Genomic DNA, 24,771 nt, shown 5'->3' with positions numbered 1-24,771 from the left:
TCGTTTTGGCTCTAATTGGGTCTATCCAATCCAGCTAATTCACATGAACTGAACCGGAAGTTTCCTATTCTGAAATCGAGTTGAGTTTTAATACATACAGTATACAGATTGGTAACAATTCTTAAATTCTATATCAAAAAAAATCGAAATCGATCTAAACCGAACCAAAACCCATAATCAACATCCTAGGAATTAACCATTTTGGAATCTCAAGTCCAAAATTTGCTGGTTTATATCGTAAATTATAAAAAGAAAAGGGTTTAGTATACAATAAAATAAACGTTCAGGACCATGTATGCATTTCTTCAGTAGAGAAGGCAAAATTAAAAGAAACGAGCAAACAGAACTGAAGAACGAGGGAAACGCGGACGGAAAGATACAAATTAGGGTTCCGATTAGAATCAGAGAATCACAATTGATCTTGGTTTTGGAATTTTGATCGTAACAGAGGCGCCTCGATCTTGAGTTCCGGTTCAAGTAAGTTAAATATTCTCTTTTTGCAGATTGTTTTTTGGGTAAATATCGAATGTTTTAGTGAACTCCCCCCAGATGAATCGAGTATTGGACCTTAGTGTTTCTCACTAGCTTACATTTTTATGATTCTGATAATTCTTTTGCTTAGCTTATGGATTGTGTTTGTTCTGCAGATTTTGAGTTGAAAAAAAGAATATAGTAGTTAAGATGTCTGTGAGAGCTAGGAGGATTGTTTCTGGTAGATCAGAGACTATAGCAGCAGCTAATTACGCATTTGATCCGTTAGAAGATGATAAAATTATAAGAAATAGGCTTCTCACACGCACCACTACCACCAGAGGCGAACCTCCATTGAAGAAGCTTCAGAAAAAATTCACTTCTTTCGTTACCGAAGTAGACAAAGAAGATGAAGAAGAAGATAACTACAGTGAGTGCGATAGGCTAGCGAAAGCTTTCTTACAGGAGCTTTCTGCTTTTGAGATTCCGCTTCTTAAGAGCCAAGCGGTTGTTGCTGCGAATCTTAGGGAGAAAGAGAACTTCAACGAGCTTAAAGATGAGACGAATAGGCAGATTTTGCAGGCACAAGCTGATATTGAAGATCTTAAGAAACAGCTTGAAGAGAGTAAAATAGAGAGGCAGCATAAAGAGGAGTGTGAAGCCATTAGGAAACTTATCTCTGCGCAGCCACCGAGGTCAGAGACGCAGAAGGCTATACATGGATTGAAGAAGGAGATTGCAGAACTCGAGGCTGAGAATACAGCAAGCTGGAGACTTCTTGAGCTAAGGAAGAAGCAGTTTGCATTGTTGTTGCATGTGGTATGTTACATGATGTTTCTCATTGTGTCTTATAGCTAAGATTCTTCTAAACAAAATATTGCCTTTCTTTCTCGTTTTTATAGCTAAATTCTAAATCCTTTTTTTGTTTTTGGTTTTTGTGAAAATTTGTATGTAAAAAAGGTGGATGAGTTGCAGGAGACAATGGAGGAAGAACAGAAGAGTATGGTTGAAGAAATGCAGAGGAACATGTCCGAGGAAACAACAACTGCTGGTGGCGCTGAAGCCATGTCCATCGATTAGCTCCTAATCTTAGCTACTCTTGTCTTCTCTTGAATGCTCATTGCCAAGAATCGGTTTTATAAATTTCTGGTTTACCTCATTGCACTGATACACAGTCACACTTACAACCGGTTTTGACTTTTGAGTCTTCATAAACGATGTTTTTTTGTTTGGTCATATATACTTTAAAGTTTAAACCAATTAAACCGGTTTAGAATTATACCGACTAAGATTTAAACCGGAATATTATCTTCTTATTTTCTATTATTGCCCAATCGTTCTTCTCTCGTAGCCACCAGAGTCACTCCGTCTCTTTCCACGGCGAGCTTGAGTGTTTTCAACTTTCTTTGTCCGTCGATCCGAATATCTTAGCACTTTCCTCTTGATCTTGAGGTAACTCGAAGTTGAAAAGTCTAAAACGATTCAAGTTTCTGTCTTTTGTGTTTTCTATCCTAGCTCCTCGGATTTGACTCTTAACTCTATCTTTGATTCTTTTTGGAACTTTTTTTTTTTTTGCTGATATTAGCTGTAGTGTTAGGGAAAAAAGAAGAAGAATTTTTTTGTGTGTTGGCTCTAGTAATCTTCCTATTTAACCTAAGTATTTAGAGCTGAAGTGATTTTAATCATTGATTCTGTGATACTGTGCAGGGAGGGAATGAGATCCCCTAGAATCTTGGAGGTTTGGAGGCTAGGCACTGTCAACTATTTGAAATTCCTTAAAATCCAAGACAAGTTAGTTTCCGAGAGAAAAGCTCATCAAATTCCAGATACCCTCCTCTCCCTTGAGCATCCACCAACTTACACACTTGGAAAACGTAGAACCGATCACAATCTACTGATCCCTCAATCTCAACTCACAAAAATTGGAGCTGAGCTTCATTATACTCAAAGAGGAGGAGATATCACATTCCATGGCCCTCATCAAGCCATCTTATATCCCATCATTTCTTTACGCAGCATCGGTTTTGGTGCTAGGAACTATGTGGAGACATTGGAGCGGTCAATGATCGAATTTGCTTCAATGTATGGCGTGAAAGCTCGTCCAGGAAACAAATGTGAGACTGGGGTTTGGGTCGGGGATAGAAAGATTGGTGCTATTGGGGTTAGGATATCTTCTGGAATCACTTGTCATGGTTTGGCCTTTAACATTGATCCTGATTTGAACTACTTTGAGCACATTGTGCCTTGTGGGATTGCTGATAAGGAAGTTACATCTTTGAGAAGAGAGACGGATGCTCTGCTTCCTTCGGAAGAAGTGATTCATAAGCAGTTGATTACTTGCTTGGCCAAAGCGTTTTCTTATGATGATGTTTTGTGGAAGGAAGATCCCTCGGTCATTTTGGACACCCAAAGATGACGAATAAAATACTGTTTGATCTCTTCTCGTCTCCCAAAAGTGATTTCATCCTACTGGAAGCAACCTTATAAATTATAATCTAGTCCGGTTTTGGTCTTGTTATCTATATATATACACAGATTTAATCTTAGCTACTGTATGTCTTCTTCTCTTGAATGCTAAAGAAACCTTTCATTGCCAAGAATCGGTTTTATAAATTTCTGGTTTACCTCATTGCGATGTACACAAGTCACACTTACAGCTGGTTTTGACTTTTGAGTCTTCATGAACCGATGCGGTCACGAGAATTTTTTTTGGTAATATGTACACTAAACGAATTAAACCGGTTCAGAATTATACCGATTAAGATTTAAACCGGAATATTATATATCTATACAAGTATATCTTCTCTTTTTTTCCATTATTTACGCACAATCGTTCTCCTCTCGTCGCCACCAGAGAGTCTCTCCGTCTCTTTCCACGGCGAGCTTACGATCGTCCACTGTACGATTTTAACCGCCATCTCTCTGGCTTGAAGCATTATCTTCTCACTTTCTTCGCAATTACTTGGGCTTTATCTTCTTAATCTACTCTATTCGTTCGGTGTACTTTCGCAATTTTTCTGTAAACCCTCGGAAAATTTCTCAAGCAATTCTGAGTGTTTTCAACCTTCTTTGTCCTTCGATCCGAATATATCAGCACTTTCCACTGAAGGCTTGAGATCCCGAGGTAACTCGAATCGGATTTTATTGCACTTTTCTTTTCGGAAGTTTTCGTTCTGTTTCCGATAAATATCATATTGCTTGACCGTGCTCCCTTTTCCGTTTATTCACCGGAATTATACTTGGTGCTATAACCGGAACCAGTATTTGATTCAACCTTTTTCCCCAATATTAATGAAGTTCTTCTTAGGTTAGGGTTTTACTCGTTAATTGTGTTGTTTGGGATGTTGGGATATGTTTGTTGTACAAGTACTTCGTCGGAGTAATTCACATGTAGCTGGTTGTTGTATCTACTAATCAATTTGCAAGAATAGTAGTTTTGTTACCCATTTTCACATGTAGCTGGTTTGACTCATTCTAGTTTACCACTGTTAATTGTTGTTTATGAGTTGTTCCATTTGGTGATTAGGTCTTGATTGAAGTTTTTGGTATTCATGTAGGCGTTTGGAGATGGAAGTTGAAAAGTCTAAATCGAGGCATGAAAGCAGGGAAGAGAGAGCTGACAACGAGGTTTCTCCTGTTAGAGAACACAGAGATGGAAGGAGGAAAGCAAAGGATCATAGGAGCAAGGATAAAGAAAAGGACTATGACCGAGAAAAGAGCAAAGATAAGGAGCGTGAAAGGGAGAAGGACCACCGCAGGGATAAGGAGAAAGAGAGGGACCGAAAAAGAGATAGAGAAGGAGACACTGAGAAGGAGATCTCTAGAGGTAGAGATAAAGAGAGGGAGAAAGAAAAGACCAGAGATCGGGAAAGAGATCGCGTAAAAGAAAAGGAGAAGGAGAAAGAAAGAGAGAAACATAAAGATAGAGAAAATGACAGGGATAATGAAAAAGAAAAAGACAAGGATAGGTCAAGAATGAAGGAGAGAGCGAGTAAGAAAGGTCATGAAGATGATGATGAGACTCAAAAAGCTGCTGAAAGATATGAACATTATGACAACAGAGGTCTAAATGAAGGTGACGATAATGTTGATGTTACATCAAGCGGCAAAGAAGCATCTGCGTTGGAACTTCAGAATCGCATTTTGAAGTAAGTGATTCTTGCTTTGTGTTGTTAACTATTCAATCTTTGAAATTTTATTTCAAGTATTTAAAATCTTACGGTTGAGAAAGTTCTGCCTTTCCATGATTTTTGGGTAGAGTGATTTTCTGGGTATCCTCTCTCTTTCTTGTGCTCGTTTTGTTTGTTTGATGCTGTGGCCGTGTTTTATAATTTACTATAACACCTAGTATAGATGATAAGAACATCACTTTCTGATTTTGATTCTATACTAGAAGTGCTGCTGTTGAGTTTGCTGGTTACTAATTAGTCTGGTTTACTCACTGAGTTTTTTTTGTATATCTTATGATAATATTTGTCTTGTTATACAGTTCTGTGTTATTACTGAAAAGGTCCAAGGCTCTGCTTATTTCTCGTATGTTATATGACATCTAGATGTACAGGTAATATAAGAATTAAAAATGTTTTTGTTTTCTTCCTTAGGATGAGAGAGGAAAGAAAGAAGAAAGCTGAAGATGCTTCTGATGCTCTATCATGGGTTGCAAGGAGCCGTAAGATTGAGGAAAAAAGAAATGCTGAGAAGCAAAGGGCACAGCAACTCTCGAGAATATTTGAGGAGCAGGTGTTATCTCCATTCCTTGACATATCCTTTTATTTCTCCATAACTTCCTTTTAGTTGTCATTTTATTAATCTAATCCTATCTTATATTTGTTCAGGACAACCTTAATCAAGGTGGAAATGAAGATAGCGAGGATGGCGGTATGTTTTCCTTTCCAGTTCTTTCGCCATTAACTTTAAATCGTCAAAGGAACTAATCATGTAAACTCAAATAAGTATAATGATACATGCATTCTATCATACCATAGGATTCCTTTTTCTTTTCTAAATCAAGTTCTTCATGTGATGTATTCTGGTTGATAATTTTATCTTGACACATTCTGGTCAACAGGGCATCTATCCGGTGTTAAAGTTCTACATGGTTTGGAGAAAGTGGTGGAAGGTGGAGCAGTTATCTTGACACTAAAAGACCAAAGTGTCCTTGCTGATGGAGACGTTAACGATGGTTAGTATCTTTTAATGCTCTCTTTCGTCTATGTTATCAGCATAGTTAATGTGAGGGTGTGTCATAAACTAGATTTGCAACTATTCTGGCAGAGATTGACATGCTAGAAAATGTGGAAATTGGAGAACAGAAGCGTCGAAATGAAGCTTATGAAGCAGCCAAGAAGAAAAAGGGAATTTGTGATGACAAGTAAGTTAAATATATGTGTTTCAATGGCATTTAGATAAGCATATCTGTGTTGCTTAAGACTGAAATGCATGATATTGATTTTTAGGTTTAATGATGATCCCACGGTAGAAAAGAAGATGCTTCCGCAGTATGATGAGCCTGCTACGGATGAGGTAAGTTACTCTTTCTAGCGGATTACTCAAATACCAGAATTATAGGCACTCCATTGGAATAATCGATTTTACTGTTTTTGTCTTTAGGGGGTCTTATTGGATGCACAGGGTCGCTTCACCGGTGAAGCTGAGAAGAAGCTGGAGGAGGTACTATTCTTTCTAACTTTTTTAATATTAAATGGACCGTAGTAAGTATACACTAGTGGTATTAATTGTCTTTCATGTTTTACCTATCAGCTACGTAAGAGAATTCAGGGTCAGACAACAAATACTTTTGAAGACCTTAACTCGTCAGCAAAAGTCACATCAGATTACTTCTCACATGAAGAAATGCTACAGTTCAAAAAACCCAAGAAAAAAAAACAATTGCGGAAAAAGGATAAATTGGACTTTAATTTGCTTGAAGCAGAAGCTGTTGCATCGGGATTAGGAGCTGAAGATCTTGGTTCTCGTAAAGACGGCAAAAGGCAGGCCATGAAAGAAGAGAAAGAAAGGAACGAGTATGAGAAACGGAGCAATGCCTATCAGACAGCCATTGCTAAAGCTGATGAGGCATCCAGACTACTCAGAAGGGAACAAGTTCAGCCTATTAAAAGAGATGAAGATGAGAGTATGGTGTTGGCCGATGATGCTGAAGATCTTTATAAATCCTTAGAGAAAGCTAGGAGGTTAGCTCTCATTAAGAAAGAGGAAGCTGGATCTGGTCCTCAGGCAGTTGCACATCTTGTGGCCTCCAGCACTAATCAGACAACAGATGACAATAGCACCACCGGGGATGAAACACAAGAAAATACAGTGGTTTTCACAGAGATGGGGGACTTTGTTTGGGGTCTCCAGCGCAATGAAGGTAAAGTTTAAATCATCTCCTGACACATTTACACTGTTATTTATGTTTTGCCTCTATTATATTGATCTGCTATAGTACTACGTTATTTGAAACATTTATTTGGTGTCATACACAGACACTCTCTCTCTCACACATGCATATACTAATCCAATGCATGGGGTTTCATTTGTCTGCAAATAGTTTGTGGCTACTCTAATCAGTTCTCGAACCTGCTGATTACTTATTTTTCTTAGACAAAACTTTGCTTAGTCTTTAGAAGTGGTTATGGAGTTTTTGATCTAATGATGTGGTCTTTCAGTTGCGCGGAAGCCTGAAAGCGAAGATGTGTTTATGGAAGAAGATGTAGCACCCGAAGCTCCTGTTGAAGTAAAAGAAGAGCATCCCGATGGTTGGACAGAAGTAAAAGATACTGATATGGTTGCAGCAGAAGATTCATCAGATACCAAAGAGGTAACTCCTGATGAAACTATACATGAGGTTGCGGTTGGAAAAGGATTATCTGGTGCATTGAAGCTTCTTAAAGACCGAGGAACCCTAAAGGAGAAGGTCGATTGGGGTGGTAGAAATATGGACAAAAAAAAGAGCAAGCTCGTGGGTATTGTGGATGATGAAGGAACTAAAGAATCTAAAGATAGATTCAAGGACATCAGGATTGAGAGAACTGACGAGTTTGGTAGAACTGTAAGTTTTCTGAAGCTTTGTTTCTCACTCTTATTAAACTCGTCCTTATGTGTATATGTAAAATAGTCGATCTTCAAATCTGTGTTGTTTAACAGTTAACTCCAAAAGAAGCCTTTCGATTACTCTCTCACAAATTTCACGGGAAGGGACCTGGAAAAATGAAGGAAGAGAAACGGATGAAACAGTACCAGGAAGAGCTCAAGTTAAAGCAAATGAAAAACTCAGACACACCATCGCAATCTGTTCAAAGAATGAGAGAGGCTCAAGCTCAACTGAAAACTCCTTACCTTGTCCTCAGTGGCCATGTCAGACCAGGGTATATATAGATGATTCATCATTCAGTTTTAGTTTTAGGCATCACTTAGAAGTGACGCTCCTTTAACTAACACTTGTTTGTTACATTTTTCAGACAAACTAGTGATCCTCAGAGCGGGTTTGCGACTGTTGAGAAGGATGTTCCAGGAAGCTTAACACCAATGCTTGGTGACAAAAAGGTTACATGATCTAAGATTTTTTAAAAAATAGATTCCTCTTTAACAACTTAAGCCTTATTCAGGATTAGTATTTTGCGATGAAACGTTTCAGGTGGAGCATTTCTTGGGAATAAAGCGGAAATCGGAGCCTGGAAACTCGGATACACCACCAAAAAGACCAAAGCCTTGAAGGACACTTATAGATAACCTTGCTTGCGTCTTTGCTTCACATCGATTTGTCTCTGGTAAACTCATTTTTAGGATTCTGATTACGTCTCTGATCTTTTGTTACAGTCTTTAGAAGATGACATAGCTCAATATATAGATTCATGCGGAGACTGATGATATTTTGATGGAGTTGCCAAAAACGCGAATTGGTTTGGTTTCAGTTCTTAAAATCACACTTCTGTTTCTTTTCCTTTTAAAATTTTGTTTTTATCGCATCCCAACAAATTAAAAAAAAAAATTATCTCTTTAGTAGAAATCTATACTAATAACATTTTTTAAAATCTCCAAAATTTTCTATATTAAGAATTATTTTAAACAACCAATCAGGATTTGACATGTCATTCATTAACATTTTTTTAAATTTCCAGAATTTTTTAGAAAAAAAAAATTCTAAATTTATGGAAATAAAAGAACTATGCACAATATTGCACATCGGCTAGAAATTTTTGGACAATAGTTCAGAATCAGTATAAATAAAATTAATATGCTTACAACAATGAGCAGGAAAACTTGATTTATCAGGCGTCTAAGTTTAAAAGTATATAAAATTTTAAAAGTAATGAAGAGAAAAAGTATAGAGAAGAACCATACGGTAAAAGTAATGATGACGATTATTACAAAATTTGACAATAGAAATGACAATAAATAATATGAAGAATAAGAAAACATTGAATAAAAAACACGAAAACATAGGTGGTAGCGATCAATTAAATATGAAAACGAGTTAAATTCATGATGATAAAATTGTTTTGTTTTTCTGGTGATCAGAGAAATGGTTTAGGATATGTGAGGTCATCAGTTTAATTCGCCTCGTCTGGATGTCGAGTTAAATTCATAATTTTTTTCTTATCAGATTTGATTTTATAACACAACTGATTTTTATATTTAAAAAAATGTGTATTTGAAATTTAACTTTTTCCTTAAACCAGATTAAAAATCTAACCGTTGGCTATTTTCTTGAGAGTAATCTAGTACCTTGTTAAAAAATTCAATTAAATCGTTATAACAGGCTTCTTTAATCTTATATCTCCCTGTCACAACCCAAAAATGAAATGTGGTTGGTTGAGGGTTTAACTTGAATTAATATTGAGAACGATATTTCCTTTGACTGAAAGTATTCAATTTTGTTAAAATTTACCCTTTCCATCTTGAGTCATTGTTTAGTTTTGGCCGCGAGATTAAAAATCATGAGTCATTGTTTGGTTTTGGCCGCGAGATTAAAAATAGTGCCAAGATGTTCTGTCCCACGAGACATGTAGCGTAATATATGTAACTAAAACTTTATTCATTTAAACCCTTTCGTCTCCTACCAAAGTCAAAACGAAAACAAGGTTGTGTCACTTTCGAGAGATATTTTGTAGTTCACTTCTTCTTACCCATCGCCAACTAAATCTTTTAACTTCAATTATATTTGGTAAAACAAACAAAAGTACTACTATATATTTCTTATCAAAAAGTAATCAGATTTATTTGTTTATTCGGCTTGGGAGACTCAAGAATCTGTTTTGGTTTTACTTGGTTGACTAAAAATACAACTAATAGAAGACATCACAAGCTTGTTTGTTTTATGCTTGTATTTGCGTATGCGTTTACGTGTCGATGTAGTATGTTTATTTACTTTTTAATTAAGAAATCCAGATGGATGAACAAAAAAAAAAATTAAATCAACGTTTGTATTTTTCATCAAAATATATAATTTAGAAGTATTAAAGTAATTACAAACACGAATCATTTGTATCTAATACGGTAAGGTACAGTAATTAAGTTTGTACGAGATCACGGTTTACCACACATGGTCCTAAAAAAACAAAATGTAAGGAAGATTAATTAGTGAACAACAAATATGCTTTTAACTCTATTGACAACAAATAAAAGTATCAAAGTATTCTCTCTTTAATTATTTTCCAGTCTTGTCTATTCAGGAAATGGCCATGGTTCCGAACACGTTTGCCTGCAAAATGGAGAATTAAAACATTAGACTAGCCCCGAAGCGTCCATTATTCACTGAAAACGTTCATGTGATCACAAAACAAGATATGTATGTGGGTGAATACTGACAAAGGACTTACTCTATAATCTCTTTCCAATAAGAATCACTTGCTCCATCATCAATAACGTCACACCATGGCTGATGATGATCTTGTGTGAACGTCGAATTTGATGATGAAGGGTTTGTATTATGATCAGGATGATGGTACTCCGCGATGTCTTTGTTCTTGATCATCGTTTGAGTTTGTTTAGATTCTTCATCAGGAGAAGCAGGAACCAACAGAGGGAGTGAATTATGATCATCTTGAAAATCGGGTTGTATGGGGCCGGAAGTTAAAGAATCCAAAGGGTTATCATGACTGTTCTCAAGAATATGAGAGAAGGTTTGAGACTGACCAAATATATTTTGGTTCTCCAAGTAAGAAGATTGGCCAAAGAGATTGTTGTTATTGGTTTGCATGGTTGATGAAGAAAAAGAAGGATTGGTGTTGTTATTGGTGCTAAGGACTTGAATCATGTTGTGAATCAGTTGAGCTTTAGCAAGAGTTGTCGCATCCAGTTGCACATTTTGATTGAGATTCAAGAGGCTGTTCAAATTTGCGGCCGCGAGAAGCTGCGGGAGAGCAGCTAGAACATTTAGATGGTCGGTTCTTGGCCTATGGGTCACCGGATCAATCCCCATTTGGAGAAGTTTCTTTCTCAAATGTGTGTTCCAATAGTTTTTTATTTCATTGTCCGTTCTCCCAGGAAGATTACCAGCTATCGACGACCACCTTTCAGAAACACATACAAAACTTTTAAAAAAAAAATAATCAAACTGATATTATCCTAGCTAGTGGATTAGTTTAAGACTAATACCTAATATTGATTTCTTTTAGTCATAACAAGAACTAGTTTTCAAGATTGAAAAAATGGCTAAAGACGTATATATGCACCTAGAGAACACCAGTGTAGTAGGTAAATATATGTCAATTATATTCTTTCATCCATAAGCCATACAATACTAATTAATATATATGTTCATTATATATTTCATATATTAGACTACTCTTGATTCTTGTTATAAACTTAATCCTAGCTCGTTTCACACTAGCTATTTAAACAACCTGTGAGATATATAAAGATTTGACTAGAAGAATTAACAAATGGTTTAATTTTCAATCAAAGTAAGGACTTATAGAAAAAAGTGATTCATTACTTGTTTCCAAGAAGGGAATGGAGGTTGATAATAGTTTGTTCTTCCTCTTCAGTGAAATTTCCTCTCTTAATGTCAGGTCTCAAGTAGTTAGTCCATCTTAATCTACAACTCTTCCCACATCGATTTAAACCAGCTTGCTTCGGAAGAGCTCTCCAGCTTCCATGGCCATGTTTTTGAATGTGAACTATCAGTTTCTCATCCTCCTCTTGTGTCCATGGCCCTTTCTTTAACCCATTCTCATCGCAACATGGTGATCGCCCCATTATAATTACGTACTAATAACACAAATATATATATTATTTAATTTCCTGAGAATTAATCTTGAATAAATAATTAAGCATAAATGTAGAATTACATCAATCTAAGAGAGATAACAGTATATAAATTAAGCAAACACCGTAATTGAATTCATATGAACTTGTACTTGTTAACGTGTGTGAGCAGAAAGATAAGTATATATATGTTTGCATGCATGTATGTATGTATATCAATATATGTATCGTCGAACCTGTTGAAGAGCACTTACAAGGGAGATAAATTTTGATGAAGCAGGCGATCAAAATAACAATTAAGGATCTTAGTGAATGAGGGTAAGTGTGTATGTGTGATCTTTGCATTAAATAGGGCTTTCGTGTCTTGTATCTTGTCGGAGGGAGAAGATCTTAGTTTAGCTTTTGACTTTGATGACCTAATAAATAACCAAAATGCCCTTGTGGAAAGTTTTATCAAAATAATTTTGTAAGAAGAAGAATAAGAAAGGAAGAGAAGAAGATGATCAAGTTTGTGAAGCAATGTAGGTACACAAAAGTTGCTGCAACTAATCCATATGTTGACAAAAGGAAGTTTGTAGATACAGCCTTTAAAAATTTTAAATGTACAAAAGAAATTTAAGTATTATGGATATGTAAATAGTTATTAAAGCTTTTTGTAAGTGTACATAATAGAAATATAATTGAAATTAATCCATATCAAATTAAAGCCTTTAAAAATTAAATATTGTAGGTCTAGAAAAATATGCATGTTTTTGTGAAAGATAGTTTATGAAATTTCAATATTTTACTATTGTCTTGATCAATTTTTATGCATATCTTTTTTCCACGTGAATTAGCCATTTGGATTTACGCCAAATATCAAATTTCACCAAAGACTGACATTGGCTCATTGCATACCTAATGGCCAAAAAAAAAACAAAGAAAATCATATTCTACAAACTGCGAATTTAGTGTTTTTTGATCTAGGAATTTTTTCTAGCCACACTGAAGAAACACATTTTTGTTTTTTTCTATCCTAGAAATATATAGATGCAAAAACTTTATGACTTGATATTTAACTAGTTTTTAAAAAAATGAAGCAATTTTTTTTTGTAAATGTTTACATGGTAAACAATGGAGGGTGGTATCAAGTTTTTTTTCCCAAGTATAAAGTTTTATATAGGATTATGACTTACGTACGAGACAACATGTTGCATTATCAATGATTCTCCCGTTTAATTATTTATTTAAATTATATATCTAAGTTTGTCATCTCCCTTCCAAAATATACGTACATGGAACCAACATATAAAAACTAAATTAGGTTTTCCGCTTTGTCGACAAAAGAAAAAAATATATTAAGATTTTCCACGTGGATACGTTAAACTTGTTTTGTCAGACGTTATATTTTTATTGTATTGTGTATATACATAGTATTTGATAGTAAACTATAGATTATATACATAACAAGATTTTGGAAGAAAGTGTCCACAACAGTATGCAATACTGGTCATTGGTCAACAAACGATCCACACCATGCCACGTATCTCAACTTATATATCATGATACGTATATATAAACAAAGAAAAACTATTATTGTTGAAGTCAATTTTTTTCATCATTGAATATATCGTGTTCTGATCAATAAAACAGTTGGCAAAGATGAACACATCAATAATACATCTCACCTTCTTCTCTTTTTCTTAGCCAAAAGTGTTTCTTATTCTACACGAGCCATGCAGATCGAGTGCTAGCTAGTGTTTCCAGGAATCATCATGAGAACGTACAACCCTTTAGATAAAACTTTTACATTCCATCGAATCGAAGCTTATAATACGTGAACTAATCAAAATTAAATTTCATAGTTTATGTTTTTCCATGTGGCACATGCGTTAATAATTTTATAAGTTATTGATCGAGGATATTTCGAGGATCTCTATAACACGAATTTAGTTAGACAAAAAGGACAATGCAAACAAATTGAAATTGGAGGTTTAGCTAGTAAAAATTGACGAAGAAATCAATATAAATGTACGTATGCTGCAAATAGTATAAATACAGATATATATAAACATTGCTATATCAAGTATAAATTTATGAAAAGAAAATTAAATAAAACGTCTCGATATTGGTGGTTGATTATTGGTGTAAATTTAGTTTTAAGCACATCAAGTCACGCAAACATGAACCCTTGGGACCCGCGAAAACCCTAACTCTTCTAACGACTAAACTAATTCTTATTTAACACTTAATTTTTAATCGCTTTTTTTAGATGCTTCTACGTTGACGTTAAATTCGTCCATATATAAAATCATTCTCATTGCTTCGACGTTGACGTTAATTGATCCATAAAAACACCATATCCATATAAAATTATCAGATCATCGGATTTTAATTTTTTCGATACAACGAGACTAGTGATCGATCACTAGCTAGTAATACAAATCTTTAGATTATAACTTTCCTAATAATACGTACTAATTTATCATAACGCACTGGTTATATGTGTTTTGAGTTGGATAGTTATCAAATTTAAACATTTCTTAAGATAATAATTGTAAACTACTTTTTATAATTAACAATATATTATAGAAAACAGATGAAAGATTCGTACGGAAGAAGTTTCCAACTAATCCGAAGGAGACAACAATGCTACAGTTGATCTTCCGCTAACCAAACACTTATATCATCTTAATCTTAAGGCTTTAGTTTTTAGGACATGATCTTTGATTGAATAATGCATTTATGCTTATTTTACTCACAACAGCTTCGAAAATTATCTCTCGTAACTCATATTTTTAGATTACCAAAATTCTTAAAATTTTGGTCAATAACTTATTCGAGTCAAATACCACACAACATATTACTAATACTTTTACGGATCTCTCGATCTCAAGAGAAGCTTTGGAAACAATTGTTTTAGAAATATGCCTAGTACAACGATAAAACCACTGACATTTTAGTTCTGAATGTTTGTTTGCTTTTAACGTTTGTGTTTGCGTTTAAATATATGATATGGTTATTTTTACTTTTACGCAAACCCAAACCTAACAGCAAACAAAAAAATCAAGACCTATATTTTCTTTATAATGCTCAAATTGACATTCACTAAAAATTATTAAAGGACAAAATTTGCTTAAGTACTTGAGTTTCTCCAAAATTACAGAAACCAACACCACAAAAAAGTATTTATACACGTCATATACTGAAAAACCAAGTTAAACTTTGTATCTATACATTTAACTCCGATATACATCAGTGTGACCCGTTTCTGATGATAATTACCTGACAGTATATATTATCTTCTTGTGTATGAGTCAAACCTAACATTTTGAAAAAAGACCAACCAACAAAAAGATTTGCACGTTACATTGTTATATGCATTTACGCAAAATAATATTTAGAAACCTAAAGCTTAGTAATTCAATTAGTTAGTAGGATGGTGCGTCAACGTTGTAGACCACTATACATTCATAAACATATAAAAAAAAAAGTTAAACTCTGCGGTTACATGGAAAAGAAACTTTTACTTTTACTTGGGAGAAGTTACGTATACAATGAATTATTATGCAGCAGTGGTTTGGGATATAACTAATCAAACACTCGTATAATAAGTTAATAACCCATTAATTATTTCACCTTACGCATGTACTTTTAGGTTAGGAATAAAACTAAAAATGAAAAGAGTTGGTTAAAACGAAGACTTCCATGTCAAATATATAACGTAGATAAGTCTTCGATTTTACCTTCTCTAAGTCGACTACGGTACAGGTCAATATTATGAGAAGGACGACTATGTAGACCTTTTTGAGAAAGTAGTATTTAAAAATTAGAAAGTGAAAAAAAGCTTACATTAAGCTACCTTGTGGCGTGAGGGATTAGAAGTTCGATGCAGTCAAATAAAGGTCATATATTCCTCTCTATCAATTTGATGGATTCGATATAGCAGAAATCCAAAAGCTATATATATATATATATATATCTCAAATTATTTCGTAATTTATACACAAATTCAAAAACATAATAACGATACTATAACGAGTAGACAAATTTACTTAAACATCCGTTTATTATTTTTTAAAAATCAGAAAGTACAGATTACTAATTTATATATTCGATCTAATTACAACCTCAGAGGTTGTAACTGTGTAATATATATAGTCCAACCTCGAGATAATAAAAGTGCTTATTGTCACGTAATTGTTGTTGAATGGTTACAAAAACAAACCCGGAATCAATGAACACTCAAATCTAAATTAAATGGCATCTATCGATGACTGAGATCATCTTATTTGAAAAGATTAATCAGATCCAACGGATTTACTATAAACAATAAAATGGCAGATCAATTGAGGCAAGAGGAAGACCTTGAGACCATGAAAACAACCCACACTAACTTGTAAACAAACAAACATACAAATAAATGTTGAAAGCCCAATATTATTAATACCTAAAGAATAGCGAAAACGCGATTATTATTGATCGTGAAACCGTAGTAGGAACATAGGAACCACACAGACACACTCATAAGTCTCGTTCATGTATTTTCCATCCCACGCTCTCAACTTAATATAATAAGTCGAAACAATCCAATCACTCACTAGCTGATTTCACCAATAAAGAAACAAATAAAATAACAACACTTATCCCTCTCTCTCTATCTGTTATCTATATAATCATCACCTTTACTTTATTCGAAAAATGGAGATTAAGTAAGAATCTCAAATTTGTCCAGAATCAACTTATCAGCTTCAACCAAGTTGCTAAAGCACAATTGCCAACCCCAATTTAGAATCACACATATGTGTAGGAATATGCATATGATGCACACATCAAATCAGAAGAGTATAAGATTCCGGAGAAGCTAAAGCACACTGGTTTCAACCTTTGGATTATCAAAATCAACCATTGAAACTAGGGACCTATATTCTCAGGACATCCACTAAAATGAGAAACACAAAAGATGTGACAAATGTTCCTAGATTCATTTTATCTTATGTAAGCCATTCTAAACATCTTATGAGAATCTTCAAATCCAGAAGTGAACATACGACAAGTTTGCTTTATCAGGGAAAAAAAAACCATTCCGCGAGATTCATGCTGAAGTTTAGACAATCACATACCTTACTAAAAGATGTCGATCACAAACAATGAACATCTATCTGACATGAGTTCTGCACCAAGAAGGCAGAAACAAGAAGCATAGGACGCATATACAAGTACAAAGAGCTTCGCTAAGTATATCTTGCAAACAATCTCCATGTCTCTTTGTTCATATGGAAGACCGATACAAAGAGCTTAGCATCGGTTTCGTAAAACAATTTAGAACATAGAGAATGGATAAGCATTTTCGAGGGAAGGTTACCAATCAACTTACACCTCAAAATTGGCGAAAACATACAAGGTCCTTGACAGACTTGAGGAGAATAGGTGCCATTAAAGCTTGAAAGAGAAGTCACAAGCTACACTACTAGTACTACCAATAGTTAAGAACAGAGCAAATGATCAAGAATTTAGAGATCCAATGCATTTCAAGAGTAGCAACAGTTATGCATTTGAACAAGGCCTTGCAAAACTTGGAAGTAAACGAAAGAGAAACAACTAAAAAAATATATTAAAAAAAAAAACCACAAGTTCAAGAATCCAAATGAAAATTAGCAGAGCAGCTAGTCACCACAGGCCATAACCAATTGAGATGCTTGTAATGGCAGTTGCAACAAATGTTCCTGCTATTAAACTTTTGGCAGACCTTTTCTCAGACATGATTCTTCTTCTTTGTGACCATGTCCCAGAAGAACTCCGTCAACACAGGCTCGTAAGAAGGCATCTTAGCATATCCAGGAAAGTAGTTAATATCAATAATAAGGTACCTATTAGCATCTTTCGCATCCCTAATCACGTCGAAGTTAAAGAGACTGAGACCCATTGATTCCCTCATGGCCTTTGCTAGATCAGCCAAGAAACTCAACGGAGGCATCTCCACTTTCTCTAAGCTCCTATCCTCACCATACTCTATGTTCTTGTCTTCCTGAGCAGTCAGATTCGATATCTGCGAAAACGGAAGAGACCCTTTCGATGTCCCAATCTTCTCTTCAGAGATGTCAGGTAAAGATCTCCTCTTTACACATTTCACATGATCACCAACCACATAGACCTTAAAGATCACACCACCATGGTTCACAAACTCCTGCAACACAATAGGAGCTTTCAGTATCTTCATCCCTTCTTGATCATATATCAAAAACATCTTGTGAGATTTCGCACTCCCATCAGCATCCAACGGCTTAGCAATCACCGGGAACTTAAGCTCCCCTAAAGCTCCACCACCGCTCAAAACGCTCGAATCCATAACAACAACTTGCTCCGGGACACCAAACCTCTCGCTATCTGATACAGGAAAGCTCAATTGAGTTATGACCTCAAGCATCGAAACCCTATTGTGCAATCGCTCGATAGCCTCAGGCAAATCGATTACAGGAACACCAGGACATTTCTTGCGAAACTCTTGAAGATTCTCTTTCCAGTACACATCGTAAAGCTTGTGGATAATGCAATCAAGCTTCCCTTGCTCCAACAACGATTTCGTCGGATCAAGCTTGACCAGATCAATGCCTCGTTGCTTCGAGTGTTCGATCAAAGAAGGCTGGATGAAACTATGCTGCTTCTTGGCTGCGAGTGCGTATCCAACTAAGTATCTCTCTTGGATTGAATCCGACATCTTTGGCTGTTCTGCTTCGAAGGTAACAAGGTTAGGGTAAAATTCATGCCCAGGAAAATCAAAACCTCTTCTAAAAGAGAAAAAGATTCAAGCTTTTAGCGAACCCTAGATGTGAAATCCTACACGGCACGCTTTAAAAATAAAAGAACTCGATTAGATCGAAGAGATCATACAAAATCGAAAAGTTTGGCTTTTTTTGGTTTGTGGCCTTTTCTAGAGATGAAATAACAGAGAGAGAGAGAGAAGGGAATGTTGTACACGTGTGGAATCGAATATTGGTACGTGTGAATATGCAAGTGGCGAATGTTTAACACGTGTCAGAAAGAAGACTAGTGTAGGTCTTTTTCCTCAGATGGACGGCTATGAGTGCTTCGTAATTGTTATGGGCCATTGTACTGTTAATGGGCTTTGGATATTTATTTCAAACGTTTTGCAAACGCGGATCGCAAAAACGCGTAATTTGGTACCACCAATTAAAAAAAAAAAAAAAAGAGATATAAAAGCGAGCAGCTTAAACCCTAATTATTTCTCCGGCTACCTTATTACTTCGCGGAAAGCTCTAAGACGTTCTCTTCTTCACCACCGGACGGGAAAGAGAAAAAGAGTTCGCCGTCGTGATGGCTCCTCATTCGTTAAAGAAGAACTACAAGTGCTCTCGATCTCTAAAACAGTTCTACGGCGGTGGTCCTTTCATTGTTTCATCTGATGGTTCTTTCATCGTCTGCGCCTGTGGTGACGCCATTAACATCGTTGATTCTTTGGATTCATCGGTGAAATCCACGATTGAAGGAGATTCGGATACGCTCACTGCTTTGGCTCTTAGTCCTGACGATAAGTTCCTTTTCTCTGCTGGACATAGTAGACAAATTCGAGTTTGGGATTTGGAAACCTTGAAATGCATTCGCTCTTGGAAGGTACTTAAATTGGTTCTGTAATTGGTGTTTCTGGTGTTTTAATTTCATCTCTGAGCTCGTCCGGATTACAATTGTTGTCCTTGTACTGTTTTTATATATCTATATAATTTTGTGCTTAATGATTGATGAGCAGGGACACGAGGGACCTGTGATGGGTATGGCTTGCCACGCATCTGGAGGGTTGTTAGCTACTGCCGGAGCTGACAGGAAAGTGCTTGTTTGGGATGTTGATGGTGGTTTCTGCACTCATTATTTCAAAGGCCATAAAGGAGTTGTGTCAAGTATCTTGTTCCATCCTGATGCAAACAAAAATATCGTATGTAACAATTCTGTCTATGGGTCAAATTTTCTGGGAGTAATATGTATGTTGTAAAGGGATAGACTTTCTTGATTGTAAAGAGATATGTTATTCTTGTTAAGCTATATTCCATCTCTGTTTGATGACAAGATTTGCGTTCTGTGTAGCTTATCTCCGGAAGTGATGATTCAACAGTTCGTGTCTGGGATCTTATGGCTAAGAATACTGAGAAGAAATGTCTTGCCATTTTGGATAAGCACTTTTCAGCTGTGACTTCAATTGCTCTATCAGAGGATGGATTGACTTTATTCAGTGCTGGAAGAGATAAAGTGAGTTCTAAGCACTCTCTAGTTTAGTTGAGTTACATACTTCAGGAGTAGGATTGTTAGTGTTTTGTTAAGTGGTATGAGACATTTGAGTACTGCCTTTATTCTAAAGTTCAATTGATCAGTGGTGCTAACTTATTGATTAATCACAGGTTGTAAACGTGTGGGACCTTCATGATTATAGCTGCAAGACTACAGTTGCAACGTTTGAGGTTCTAGAAGCTGTGACAACAGTTTCTTCTGGGACGCCTTTCGCTTCATTTGTAACTTCTTTGGATCAGAAGAGTAAAAAGAAGGATCCTTCTTCTCAAGCAACATATTTTATTACTGTTGGTGAACGTGGTGTTGTGCGACTCTGGAAGTCTGAAGGGTGAGCCGTTACACCCTTTAATAGGTTTTTGTTGCGGTGATTAATGTTTGCTGTAAAGTTATATTAACTATCCAGTGTAAGAAAATTGTGTTAAGATCTTTGGCTTTTCACTTTGACAGTTCAGTTTGCCTCTACGAGCAAAAGTCGTCGGATATTACTGTCAGCTCGGATGACGAGGAATCTAAAAGGGGATTCACTGCAGCTGCTATGCTGCCTTCTGATCGCGGACTGCTTTGTGTGACTGCTGATCAGCAGTTTTTTTTCTACTCCGTTGTGGAAAATGTAGAAGAATCAGAGTTAGTGCTAAGCAAGAGGCTTGTTGGATATAATGAAGAAATAGCTGAAATGAAGTTTCTAGGTGATGAAGAACAGTTTCTTGCAGTAGCTACAAATCTTGAGGAGGTAACCCGAGTATTTTGCACTCTGCATCATGCTGGCTTGATCATTATCCTGGGAGTATAATCAAGTCATTTTGATTATTTAATGGACTAAGATTTGCAAATATATGTGCAGGTTCGTGTTTATGATGTTGCAACAATGTCATGTTCCTACGTTTTAGCTGGCCATAAGGAAGTTGTTTTGTCCCTTGACACTTGTGTATCTAGTTCTGGGAATGTTCTAGTCGTAACTGGAAGTAAAGACAAAACTGTAAGTCCATTTACTGACCTTAGTAGTTTTCCATAAACTCTGCCCCTCTTGAGACTTTTTCTATGAGTTTGCTGGCAAAGCACAGACTACATTGCTGTTTTTCATGCGCATCACTCCCCAATATGCCTTTTCTGTTAGAGTGATCTGTGGAGTCGGTTAGCTTATATTTGATTACTGTACAGGTAAGGCTATGGAATGCAACAAGCAAATCTTGCATTGGAGTTGGTACGGGTCATAATGGTGATATCTTAGCAGTTGCTTTTGCGAAGAAGTCCTTTAGTTTCTTTGTCAGTGGCAGTGGGTACGTGCTACGTAAATGATTGCATATACCTTCTATTTTGATATAAGTGAAGCATGGTACTGCCAGCATGGGAATACTATAGTGTATGCATATATTGTTTCCAACAATGAGGAAATCCTGATTAGGACTCTTGGGAAATATAAGAAAGGATCAGTTTTCAGTTGTAAAATTCTGACTGTTTACTGTCAGGCCTTATGTTGGAAAAGAAAATTTACAACCAGATAAAGAAGTATAGAGACTGTGTGGTCTAGAAAATATGATTGCTGTTACCTTTATTTCTTAGTGAAATATTGTGGTTTGTGGTTTAAACCAATGTGTACGTAAATATGGACACGTCCATGTCATGATAGAAGGTGTAGAACTTGTCTGCATTGTTAACAATAGAGATATTTATCTATTGTTATAGTCACTTCCAAGTTTGTCATTTTTCTCTTAGTTTATTTTTAATCTCTTAATATACGTTACTGTGGATTAGTGATCGCACTCTGAAGGTCTGGAGCCTTGATGGTATCTCAGAGGACTCAGAGGAGCCAGTTAATCTGAAAACTAGAAGTGTTGTCGCTGCCCATGATAAAGACATCAATTCCGTGGCTGTTGCTCGTAACGATAGCTTAGTTTGCACTGGTTCTGAGGTAATAAAATATGATGAGCAAACCTTTTCTGTTTAATTTTGTGGAGATCTCATTCAAGTGAACCTTTGTCAAATACAGGGGAAATGAGAAATATATCTTTCTTTCTCTCCTATTAAATGAAGATGCATTGAGCGCTGACTGTTAGTTTCTGTCTTGCAGGATCGTACGGCTAGCATATGGAGACTACCAGACTTGGTGCATGTTGTTACACTTAGAGGACATAAGAGGCGGATTTTTTCTGTTGAGTTCTCAACTGTTGATCAGTGCGTAATCACAGCGTCAGGTGATAAGACAGTAAAAATATGGGCTATATCTGATGGTTCATGCCTCAAAACATTTGAAGGTCATACTTCAAGTGTACTTAGGGCCTCATTCATCACTGATGGAACCCAGTTTGTCTCATGTGGTAAGTTTCACTACCCTGAATGTCATAGGTTCTTGTCATAAGTACTTTTTTTTTAGTCTTAACATTTAATTGTGCACTTGTAGGTGCCGATGGTTTATTGAAACTTTGGAATGTGAACACTAGCGAATGCATTGCCACATATGACCAGCATGAGGACAAGGTAACTTAAAGTGTACTTGGTGTCTTGATGTATCCATATCTTGGTCTGCCTGTATTAGTATTGGAAGTGTTTATTTCTAGCGTTTTGATGGAACATGTTCATTGCCATTAGTCGTATACCTCTTGCTATTCTTTTCAGACAAATTTCTCTTTAACTTTTACAGGTATGGGCTTTAGCTGTCGGAAAGAAGACAGAAATGATTGCAACTGGTGGAGGTGATGCAGTTATTAATTTATGGCATGATTCAACAGCTTCTGATAAAGAAGACGAATTCCGGAAAGAGGTCTGTCAATTTCACTAATTTACTAAGTTTTAATAGTCTGGTTTCCATCGAGCTGTGTCATGTATACTTGATATTTTAGTTCGACCATCATCTTGAACCACTTCCGTTGTACAGGAAGAAGCAATCTTGAGAGGTCAAGAGCTGGAAAACGCAGTCTTAGATGCTGAATACACTAAAGCTATAAGATTAGCATTTCAGCTTCGTCGGCCTCACAAAGTCTTCGAACTCTTTGCTGGTCTCTGCAGGTAAAAGCCATCCATCCAAGAACACGTAAGCTTTTCTCGATATTAAGCTTTTCCTTTTCTAACCCGCAATTGGTGTAACAGGAAAAGAGAATCGGACGAACAGATTGTGAAAGCGCTTCAAGGACTTGAAAAAGAAGAGTTTCGTTTGCTTTTTGAATATGTTCGAGAATGGAACACAAAACCAAAGCTATGCCACGTTGCTCAGTTTGTTCTTTACCAAACCTTCAACATACTTCCTCCCACTGAAATTGTTCAGGTATGGTCTCTAACCTAAAAGTCAAATATCAATTAGCAGTAAATATTATGGGTTACTTTTGGCTTGATCTTGGGAACTTTTCGACAGATAAAAGGAATTGGAGAACTCCTGGAAGGTTTAATCCCATATTCCCAGAGGCATTATAATAGAATCGACAGATTCGTAAGAAGCAGCTTCTTGTTAGACTACACACTTGGAGAGATGTCAGTAATTGATCCAGAGACTGAGAGTGAGTATCCTAAGGACAAGAAGAAAGAAAAAGAGGTCACTGCTGCAATAGAACGAGACACAGAAGAGCTAAACCAGGAGACTCCTTCGAGGAAACGAAAGTCTCAGAAATCCAAAGACAGATCTAGTAAGAAGAGACTTATTGCCGAAGCTCAGGGAAGCGTAGTCGCAGTTTGAGTTAAATCCCATGGTATGAATTATATTTTGATTGAGATTTTGAGGGATGGAAATCCCAATTTTGGTATTTCTAGTTTTCTTGTGTAATTGGTTCTTGTAAGTGCTGTTGTCTTTCAACGTTTAAGCCTTCCATCTAAAAGAGTTTCACTTGCTGACTTTTTCTCAAAATTCAACAATCTCATTCATCCCCTCTGGCTCTCTCCTGCCCTCCACTGAAACTACCAGTATTGTCTTTCAGATTTCAGAATTCAGCGGTTTTCAAGTTTCTGTTATCACCAGTATTGTTCCGTTCCATTTGTAAACTTGCGTTTGATTGTAAAAACTCATCACCAATGAGATCTATCTCTCCCTCTCTCTCTCGAAAACTTAGCAAAACAGAACAAACTATACATCTCGCCAAACTAGTAATAGAACTTGTAATAATTTGTTTCCCTGATGAAAATATACTACTTTCATAGGTGTGTTTGTTGTTTCTTTTTGTAGAGTACTTTTGTTTCACGTCAGCGTATATTCGCGTCATGGGAACAAACATTATACTGATTAATAACGTAAACATCAACGGCCATATTAATATATTAATTCTTCATAGAATTAGAATCTGTGTAATAGTAATACACGTCATGATGCATCACATGATTCACGAGGATTTTCACTTCCTTACTCACATTTTTTAGGCTTCATTATTTTTATCATCTGACATCTCCTTAGTAACATTGCAACTTACAAACTTAAGTATTTCTGGTTTCATAGATATCAGTTCATGTAACACCCAAAATTTTACATTGATTGATATGAATTTTCCTCTAAATAACTTGATTACTCTTAGTTAGCTAGGTACTTTAAATACTGAAGATTCTAGAGAGAAGGCAGAGATCGTATACAAGGTTAGGTCTTATGAATCGTTCTAGAAGCTATCTTAATGTACGTAAGCTTTTAGTTTTCACCAGTGCGTGTACATCTGTATTTGGTTCTAATAGTTGCAAGTTGCAAACTAACATTATGTGTTTTGAATTCTATCATACATTATGCATGGAGATGGCTAACCAGCAACTGAGGATATTTAACTTACGAAGAATTCAAGGTTATTGGATAATAACTGTGCAATCCAGTTTCGGTTCAATTTTTAATGGGGTTACAATCAATGTTAT

At 35.9% G+C, this 24,771-nt stretch overlaps 6 protein-coding genes across 11 annotated transcripts in view; 4 read left to right on the top strand and 2 right to left on the bottom strand.

Annotated features, from left to right (window-relative positions):
• Positions 1–11,074, top strand: part of LOC104735714 (SART-1 family protein DOT2) — a 47,995-nt gene extending 36,921 nt beyond the window's left edge. The window contains exons 1-14 of one of the 5 annotated variants that reach the window (XR_015578034.1): positions 3,157–3,595; positions 4,029–4,619; positions 5,073–5,211; positions 5,307–5,349; positions 5,540–5,653; positions 5,746–5,842; positions 5,928–5,994; positions 6,082–6,141; positions 6,232–6,841; positions 7,140–7,522; positions 7,618–7,838; positions 7,932–8,016; positions 8,108–8,240; positions 10,146–11,074. Coding sequence is in view for 2 of the 5 variants with exons in the window: in XM_087481387.1 (XP_087337513.1) it covers positions 4,039–4,619; positions 5,073–5,211; positions 5,307–5,349; positions 5,540–5,653; positions 5,746–5,842; positions 5,928–5,994; positions 6,082–6,141; positions 6,232–6,841; positions 7,140–7,522; positions 7,618–7,838; positions 7,932–8,016; positions 8,108–8,185 (2,478 nt within the window). In the remaining 3 variants the exon portion in view is untranslated. Of the gene's footprint in view, positions 1–3,156; positions 3,596–3,997; positions 4,620–5,072; positions 5,212–5,306; positions 5,350–5,539; positions 5,654–5,745; positions 5,843–5,927; positions 5,995–6,081; positions 6,142–6,231; positions 6,842–7,139; positions 7,523–7,617; positions 7,839–7,931; positions 8,017–8,107; positions 8,394–10,145 lie in introns of those variants that run through there. The other 4 variants (XR_015578033.1, XR_015578035.1, XM_087481387.1 and 1 more) reach the window with 4 other exon arrangements.
• Positions 278–3,068, top strand: LOC104735716 (THO complex subunit 7A). Its single transcript, XM_010455547.3, has 4 exons — positions 278–477; positions 648–1,290; positions 1,432–1,923; positions 2,179–3,068. Exons 2-3 carry the CDS (start codon positions 682–684, stop codon positions 1,549–1,551), a joined length of 729 nt encoding a protein of 242 aa, XP_010453849.1. The 5' UTR covers positions 278–477; positions 648–681; the 3' UTR covers positions 1,552–1,923; positions 2,179–3,068.
• LOC104735715 (octanoyltransferase LIP2, mitochondrial) lies at positions 2,186–3,068 on the top strand. Its single transcript, XM_087481397.1, has one exon. It carries the CDS (start codon positions 2,186–2,188, stop codon positions 2,885–2,887), a length of 702 nt encoding a protein of 233 aa, XP_087337523.1. The 3' UTR covers positions 2,888–3,068.
• LOC104735713 (transcription factor MYB93-like) lies at positions 9,881–12,014 on the bottom strand. Of its 2 annotated transcripts, none has more exons than XM_010455542.3 (4): positions 11,937–12,014; positions 11,411–11,685; positions 10,293–10,985; positions 9,881–10,174 (listed from the first exon to the last, which is right to left on the bottom strand). In XM_010455542.3, exons 2-4 carry the CDS (start codon positions 11,671–11,673, stop codon positions 10,138–10,140), a joined length of 993 nt encoding a protein of 330 aa, XP_010453844.1. In that variant the 5' UTR covers positions 11,674–11,685; positions 11,937–12,014; the 3' UTR covers positions 9,881–10,137. The 2 variants fall into 2 exon arrangements, with proteins under 2 accessions (XP_010453844.1, XP_010453845.1); XM_010455543.3 differs by having other exon boundaries at positions 11,919–12,002.
• A 5,149-nt stretch (positions 12,015–17,163) lies between these two features.
• LOC104735712 (inositol-tetrakisphosphate 1-kinase 1) lies at positions 17,164–18,875 on the bottom strand. Its single transcript, XM_010455541.2, has one exon. The coding sequence runs from the start codon at positions 18,377–18,379 to the stop codon at positions 17,417–17,419; it is 963 nt and encodes a 320-aa protein (XP_010453843.1). The 5' UTR covers positions 18,380–18,875; the 3' UTR covers positions 17,164–17,416.
• LOC104735711 (protein TORMOZ EMBRYO DEFECTIVE) lies at positions 18,825–23,791 on the top strand. Its single transcript, XM_010455539.2, has 14 exons — positions 18,825–19,293; positions 19,427–19,609; positions 19,759–19,920; positions 20,070–20,287; positions 20,407–20,689; positions 20,801–20,935; positions 21,118–21,236; positions 21,712–21,868; positions 22,028–22,274; positions 22,358–22,434; positions 22,598–22,717; positions 22,832–22,962; positions 23,044–23,218; positions 23,306–23,791. The coding sequence occupies exons 1-14, from the start codon at positions 18,997–18,999 to the stop codon at positions 23,621–23,623; spliced, it is 2,622 nt and encodes an 873-aa protein (XP_010453841.2). The 5' UTR covers positions 18,825–18,996; the 3' UTR covers positions 23,624–23,791.
• Positions 23,792–24,771: the final 980 nt, after the last annotated feature.

The sequence above is a fragment of the Camelina sativa genome, chromosome 13 (genome assembly GCF_030686135.1).
Source record: "Camelina sativa cultivar CO46 ecotype springtype chromosome 13, ASM3068613v1".
In the NCBI taxonomy this organism is placed as follows: domain Eukaryota; kingdom Viridiplantae; phylum Streptophyta; class Magnoliopsida; order Brassicales; family Brassicaceae; genus Camelina; species Camelina sativa.
The sequence above is the reverse complement of the archived record's forward strand: the minus strand, read 5'-3'. Positions and strand labels throughout refer to the sequence as shown.

What these genes read in the sequence shown, in the direction of transcription:
- LOC104735715 (XM_087481397.1), top strand. Translation starts at nt 2,186, where the DNA reads ATGAGATCCCCTAGAATCTTGGAGGTTTGGAGGCTAGGCACTGTCAAC.
- LOC104735716 (XM_010455547.3), top strand. Translation starts at nt 682, where the DNA reads ATGTCTGTGAGAGCTAGGAGGATTGTTTCTGGTAGATCAGAGACTATA. An exon ending in TTGCATTGTTGTTGCATGTG is followed by an intron (nt 1,291 to 1,431) that starts GTATGTTACATG and finishes TATGTAAAAAAG; the next exon opens with GTGGATGAGTTGCAGGAGAC.
- LOC104735711 (XM_010455539.2), top strand. Translation starts at nt 18,997, where the DNA reads ATGGCTCCTCATTCGTTAAAGAAGAACTACAAGTGCTCTCGATCTCTA. An exon ending in CGACTCTGGAAGTCTGAAGG is followed by an intron (nt 20,288 to 20,406) that starts GTGAGCCGTTAC and finishes TCACTTTGACAG; the next exon opens with TTCAGTTTGCCTCTACGAGC. An exon ending in TAGCTACAAATCTTGAGGAG is followed by an intron (nt 20,690 to 20,800) that starts GTAACCCGAGTA and finishes ATATATGTGCAG; the next exon opens with GTTCGTGTTTATGATGTTGC.
- LOC104735713 (XM_010455542.3), bottom strand. Translation starts at nt 11,673, where the DNA reads ATGGGGCGATCACCATGTTGCGATGAGAATGGGTTAAAGAAAGGGCCA. An exon ending in CATTCCCTTCTTGGAAACAA is followed by an intron (nt 10,986 to 11,410) that starts GTAATGAATCAC and finishes TGTTTCTGAAAG; the next exon opens with GTGGTCGTCGATAGCTGGTA. An exon ending in TATTGGAAAGAGATTATAGA is followed by an intron (nt 10,175 to 10,292) that starts GTAAGTCCTTTG and finishes TCCATTTTGCAG; the next exon opens with GCAAACGTGTTCGGAACCAT.
- LOC104735712 (XM_010455541.2), bottom strand. Translation starts at nt 18,379, where the DNA reads ATGTCGGATTCAATCCAAGAGAGATACTTAGTTGGATACGCACTCGCA.